The sequence below is a fragment of the Uranotaenia lowii genome, unplaced genomic scaffold, assembly GCF_029784155.1.
Source record: "Uranotaenia lowii strain MFRU-FL unplaced genomic scaffold, ASM2978415v1 HiC_scaffold_781, whole genome shotgun sequence".
Taxonomy (NCBI): Eukaryota; Metazoa; Arthropoda; class Insecta; order Diptera; family Culicidae; genus Uranotaenia; species Uranotaenia lowii.
In genome coordinates, this window is record NW_026598735.1 from 1 (window position 1) to 6,981 (window position 6,981).

General features: G+C 37.8%; 1 protein-coding gene across 1 annotated transcript; it reads left to right on the forward strand.

Moving 5' to 3' along the window:
* Positions 1-55: 55 nt before the first annotated feature.
* Positions 56-6,663, forward strand: LOC129760838 (probable phospholipid-transporting ATPase IM). Its single transcript, XM_055758512.1, has 7 exons — positions 56-3,594; positions 3,654-3,877; positions 3,939-4,164; positions 4,236-4,339; positions 4,401-4,649; positions 4,710-4,829; positions 5,012-6,663. Exons 1-7 carry the CDS (start codon positions 3,510-3,512, stop codon positions 5,384-5,386), a joined length of 1,383 nt encoding a protein of 460 aa, XP_055614487.1. The 5' UTR covers positions 56-3,509; the 3' UTR covers positions 5,387-6,663.
* Positions 6,664-6,981: the final 318 nt, after the last annotated feature.

Sequence of the window (6,981 nt, forward strand, 5' to 3'; positions counted from 1 at the left end):
CAGACCTCAAGTAGTTAAGGGAAAGATCAGGTGTTGATTCGTTGAAAGAAAAGGTCAGGCCTTAGGATGTTAGAGAAAAGGTCAGACCTAAAATCGGCGAAAAGGGTGCTGGAGGTGGCTCCATTTATGACAACCGTCACCAATTTCATGAGCACGTATGAAGTGCGTATATTAGAGAGGGTGCCGTGCGCAAAGCGATTAAACAACCTTAGCACTACGATGGACAACTCTCCTCTCTCTCACTCTATCTTTTGAACAAGAAAGCACACTTTAAACATGTTCGGCAAAAACGTTTTCGAACATTTCTGAAACCTTGACCTTCTATGGGGCCAAGATGTGATTTTTAACTTTAGAGAAGTCCAAGTGTGGGATGGAATTTCAATTGAAAAAAATACATGAGGTCGCTAGCATGACGTTTATGTTGGTTTCGGTACAATTATTTTGTTAAATAGCCCTGTATTCGTCAAAAACCTTGAATTCCACATAGGATCTTGAGTTGCTTCAGGTATCCTTATGTTCTCTAGGAACCCTGCATAACCCCTCTTGATTTTGTCTTGGAATTTTCCAGGAGTTTTCCATTAAACCCATGGAAATCTGAAACATTTTAACTATACAGAACTATACGAAACTCGCAACCGCTAATAAGCCTCTGGATTCCATAAAAAACAAAAAATCTAAATAACGTAGAGGGAAAAAAGCTCTCATCATTGCAGAGTGTACTGGGGCGTATTCTTATGTGTGTTGAAAACGCCTACCGTTTTTTAACTCTGGGAACTATACGTAGGTATTGGGACTCATTATAGGTCTTCAGAAGAATTTCATGTTTCTAGAGAAATTCCTAGAGTTGGGGTTTCAAAGGGTTTTCAAGGTCATAGTGAATTTTAATTGTTATTGATACTTTTAAGTCCCAAAACAAGTATAAATGACCTTCTATTCAGCTTCCAGTGGCCTCTTAATTCAGTTTCCAAAAAACGTAAAATGAGCAAAAATTCATGCAATATTTCAATTTATCCCTAGGCATCAGTTCATAGCACTTTGGTTTTCTCTTTATTCTCTCTCTCTATACGACAACCTTTTGTTTATGAATGAAATGGGTATTCAAGAATTGTCGCGTTGTTGAGAAGATAATGACAAATTTGTATATGAAATTGTCTTTAAAACTTGAAACAATCCGCTGCGATTATGTGGGTAATTTCTCTTCGAACGACGTCTTCCGGAAGCTGTCTATGTTAGATGAAACAAAAAGACCTGGAACAGATGGCATTCCTCCAATGCTGGTTATCGGATATCCCAAATATTTATCCAGTCGAACGACTCACAGATCGTTTATGGTATGACGAACCACCGATAATCCACAACACTTTGAGGAAAAGCATAAAGGCTGGCAGCGGTAGAACAACTGTTTTTTCTAAGTTTTGCGAATGTATTACCAATAACTATTTTAACTATAAACAGATCTACACAGATGGCTCTAAATGCGCTAATGAGACTGGAGCTAGGATTTACATACCGCCGAGGAAAATTAGTTGCGCCCTACCAAGCGAATGTAGTGTCTTCTCAGCGGAGTCGTATGCTTTGACCTAGGCTGCTCAAGAAGTGATTAGAAATGACTGCACTTGAATTTTAACGGACTCAGCTAGCTGTCTGGATTCACTGCACAAAGGAAATTCGCGGCATCCATGTATTCAATCTTTGGAGAGTCACGCACGAAATCGCAATATTGTTTTCTCTTGGGTACCGGGGCATGCCGGAATACCCGGCAATGAAGAAGCAGACAAATGCGCAAATACTGCACGCAGCAGATCAACACCACTTATCGTATCTAGAGTTCCAGCTCAAGACGCATAAAAGCTAGCATATGGAAGACATGAGAACAGCGATGGCACTCAAATCAATCTTTTCACAGGCATAATAAATACACACCTACGCAGTACAAACACCGGAAAAGTCCCGCAGACCAGCGTGTTCTTTCAAGACTTCGTATTGGGCACACTAGACTGGCACCTGTCTATTTGTTCAAGAAAACTACTGTAATATCTACAAAACTCTGTAAAAATCAAATAATCAAGACACGAATGCCGCAAAGATGGTAAAGTGTCTCAAATAAACAAAAAAAAATTACATATCTCGTAGACCGGACTGCTTACGGACGACTAAACAATGGGAATTCGACACCTTTTCAAATCATTTACGGAGTTCCACAAGGAAATCATCTGGGACCTTTTAACTTCGTTCTTTGAATCAACGATCTATGCGCTATTATTGAATCGGAAAAGCTCCGACGATCTCAAAATTTTTCGTACCATACCTTCACTAGTTGACTGCTGTGCTCTCCGAAAAGACATCGATCCAATTCTAACTTGGTGTCATCAGAATGGTATGACTCCTAATATTTCCAAATGTAATGTCATATCTTTCACTCGTAAACGTCAATCTTTGAACATCGAGTACAAAATGTCATCGACTACCTTAAGCCGCTATTCCATCGTCAAGAACCTTGGTATAATTTTGGCCACCAAGCTCACTTTCTCACAGCATTTCTCGACTGCAACAGCTAAGGGCTTTGCGGTTCTTGGCTTCATGCTACGAAACACGCAATTTTTCAACGACTTACAGCCTAAAAGCACTTTATGATGCTCTTGTACGTAGCATTGTTGAATACGGAGTGCAAATCTGGGCTCCATACCAGGTTGTACAGGCAAACCGGATCGGAAGAGTACAACGATGCTGTGTTCAAAAGTAGAATAAAATAGTATCTTCCTCGAAACTTTGCTTCACACAAGTTCGGAGCTAAAGCTACCAAAGCAATTGCTAAATCTGATTCATGTCACTATTTGTCATGGATATTAATCGATACTGCATCTAACATCCCTCATTAACCCATATTTCAGCTGCTATGCAAATATTAACATTTGTTCACCATAATTTTCCATTTGTTGAGTATCATATCTTTCATTAAAATATTATTTACACCTAGACTAGCAATAGACTTTATTCGAACTAAATCCTACACAGTAGACCAACAACAGAAAAAAAAATTACAGTCCCCTAGTAAAACTGTCATCGTGTCGTTTCGATTGGAAACAAAAACGTGGTATCGCCAAACCCCTTCCTCATATACCTGTAAGTTGTTAAAACAAATCGTTCGTTTGTCGCTAGCCGATTTTGTATGTTTATATTTACTAGTGTAAAGTTAAGTTGTGTGTGTTAAATTTTCTTTTGATTTATTTTTTATTTTCGTTTTGTCAAGTATTTGTCCCTCTGCATGTTCGTTAAACACCCATCTTACAACTTTTAGCGTTAATTTTAGCAACTACTCGGACGGATTCGGCAAAGGGACCGAATCTTCGTTGGTCGATCTGGCCGATGATGCCGCCGGTGTAGCTCTGGTTATCAACGGTCATTCGTTGGTGCATTGCCTGACACCGGAGTTGGAGTCCAAGTTCCTAGAGATCGCTTCTCAGTGTAGGGCCGTTATTTGCTGCCGAGTTACGCCACTTCAAAAGGCCATGGTCGTCGAACTGATCAAGCGATCCAAAAATGCCGTTACGTTAGCTATTGGAGATGGCGCTAATGATGTCTCGATGATAAAAGGTTTGGAGCTGTGCTAAATAAAATATTTGGAATAAATTTAATCGTTTGTCTTTTTACAGCGGCCCACATCGGCGTAGGAATCTCGGGCCAGGAGGGTATGCAGGCGGTCCTGGCCAGCGACTACTCAATAGCTCAGTTCAAATTCCTCGAAAGACTGCTTCTGGTACATGGGCGCTGGTCCTACTATCGGATGTGTAAATTTCTGCGCTACTTTTTCTACAAAAATTTTGCATTCACGTTGTGCCATTTTTGGTATGCATTTTTCTGCGGCTTCAGTGCTCAAGTGAGTTGCTAATGTTCAACCTTAGGAAAAAAGATTCTCATTACGAAATGTTTGCTCACAGACCGTGTTCGATCCGATGTTCATCTCGGTGTACAACCTGTTCTACACGTCCCTACCGGTGCTGGCGCTTGGTATCTTCGAGCAGGACGTTTCGGACAAGAACAGCGTCGACTATCCCAAGCTGTACACACCCGGAATCACCAATGCCTTATTCAACACAACCGAGTTCATCCGGAGCGTACTGCATGGGATCTTCAGTTCGCTCATACTTTTCCTAATACCTTACGGTAAGGCTGTCGCTTCATGATAAGTTTACAATAATTTCACTCATCTCAATCATTTCGCGCGCGTTCACCAGGTACCTACAAAGACGGCATTTCTCCCGACGGTTACGTACTTAACGATCACATGCTGTTGGGTTCAGTGGTTGCAACGATCTTGATCCTGGACAATACAGCTCAAGTAATTACTGAATTGCGTTGTTCTTTTGAACCATAATGTTTAGGAAAATTCTTTTTCATAGATCGCACTGGATACCTCCTACTGGACCGTGTTCAACCACATAATGATCTGGGGCAGCCTGTTGTGGTATCTGTTCCTGGATTACTTCTATAACTACGTGATCGGGGGACCGTACGTGGGATCCCTAACGCAGGCAATGAAAGAGGCAACCTTCTGGTTTACCACAGTTCTAACGGTGATCGTGCTGATGGTTCCGGTACTAGCCTCTCGGTTCTATTTCGTCGATGTGTTTCCCAGTCTGTCTGATAAGGTGAACAAGACACACTTCTAGCAAGCCGAAACATTGAAATAACAATTATTTTTCTTTTAGATTCGTATCAAGCAAAGGATGGCTCAACTCAGGTCCCGACAGAGTAGTGACGTTTTACGAACACCGTCGGCAAGAAGGGCTCGACGATCGCTACGTTCTGGCTATGCATTTGCTCATCAGGTATGTTACCCCTTCCATGTCTGCAATGCTCCTATATGAATATAGATTCAGCACCCTTTGAAATGATGCAGGATAGTTTTTTAATCCAAATGGTATTCGCTGAAGTTCTTAACTTCGGAAAACTTTCTATTCCTTAAATGTCAAAAGACCCACTACTCAAATTCCTAACTTAAATTTTGCAGGAAGGTTTTGGTCGCCTCATCACGTCCGGTAAGATCATGCGAAAGCTACCGCAAGAGTTTGCCTTTCCGTTGGGATTAGGAAGTAAAAAACAGCAACAGTTGCAACAACAGCAACAGCTGCAACAACAACAGCAAGCCGACAGTGGAACGTCAGCCGGTGCTGGAGCTGGAACCACGGGTGCCACTGGAAGCAAAACAAACGGGATCAACGCCACCGGAGCTGGAGCAATAACGTTCACCACGAACGCCAGCAACAACGCTAACCCTAACAGTAATAATGCCAACAACAACAATAATAACCTTATCAGCAACAATAACGACAACGCAAATAATTATAACGCCACTAGCCTAACCACAGGGCTGGTAGCGGTTTGACAATGAAAAAGTAGGGACTTTAGTGACCAAAATTTGAAAAAAAGTGACCAAATAGTGACTTTGAGGACCGAAAAAAGTGACCAAATAGTGACTATGTAGAACGAAAAAAGTAACTTTGAAGTACAAAAAATGTGACCAAAACAGGCCCGTGCGAAGGACCCGTCCAGGGGGGACTGATAAACTAAATTTTGGAAACATATTACAATAAATGCTTCAAATTTTCGATAAGTCAAGAAAGTAAGAAATAAATTAGTTTCAAAAGAATTTCTTAGCAAATTTAAAATTAAAAAAATCTGAATTTTAACATAAATGTCCAATCTTGTACAAAACTTACCATGAATAGATGTTAGGAAAATGATAATAATTGTTAATTTTTATTCATCTAAATTTGGAATTCTTTTCCTCATTTTCAACTGGAAGTTTAGTGAGAAATTCCGCTGTAATTTTTTAATTTGAACAAAAAATATTTAATCACGATTTAAAATGTGAATTACCGATTACTGAATAAGAAATGAATTTTGAACAGAATTTATTCAATGTTCGATGGTTTAATTTAATTTGATAAAAAGAAGAATATATTTATGATTATTTTAAAAGTGCCAGTTATATAAGCCAGACATAAAACCTTTAATGAATTAAAATCCTCCAGTTATCAAAATGTCATTTTTGAAGCTTGAATAATAACTTTATGTTCAACTACACTGACACAGAAATGTTAGAAAATGAGTAATTACGTGAATGATTAAAACTGATGAAAAATTCAAAATAATGAGTTCAAAACTTTTGTTATTAATATTGAAAGCACAAATCAAGTACAAATTTAGTTAAAATTACGTATTAAAATTTATTTTTAAAGTTGCTACTTAGAACAATTTTTCAAACTTTTTAGAATAATTTAAAAAATCATGATCGATCCAAAAAACATGATTTCATATAAAAAATATTAATAAAAAGTTTTTAAATTTTCAATCGCAGGTTTTTAAGCTTTAAATTACAAGCTCTGAGTATTTTGTCTCTTTTGATTAAAATATTGGGTCCTGAAAGAACAGAAGGTTGAAATTATGTTTTATTATTAAAAATTTGGAGTTAAAGGCTTATGGTTGAAGAACACGAAAATTCAGAATTTAAAAACAAGGAAACAATTGTTAAAAATATGTCTGAAAAATTTCAAAAGTTTGATTAAAAAAAATTCGGCAAGTTGATTAGTAAAATTCGGTAAATTTATTTGAAGATTGAAAAAACAATATGGAAATAAAAAAGATTAGTTTTTAAAAACATTTCAGGAAGAGTTTTTTCAATAAACATGTTTCACTATAACCATTTTGGTGCTTATTTTTTAATTATTGATTTGGTAAATAGTGTCTTAAACTAGAAATTTTGTCAAATTCGGCCGAACACATTTAGTTTTGGTGATAAAGAGTTTATTACTAGTAAAATCAAACATTGATAGATAACTGATTATGGAAAAATGTCATTACAAGTATTTTTGACATCACAGCAGAAAGTGTAAAAAACCTGATTCTATTTAAAACTCATCAATTGATTCAATGATTTTGATTTGAGTTTTTGTTAAAAAAAAGTGCAGAAACTTCTCT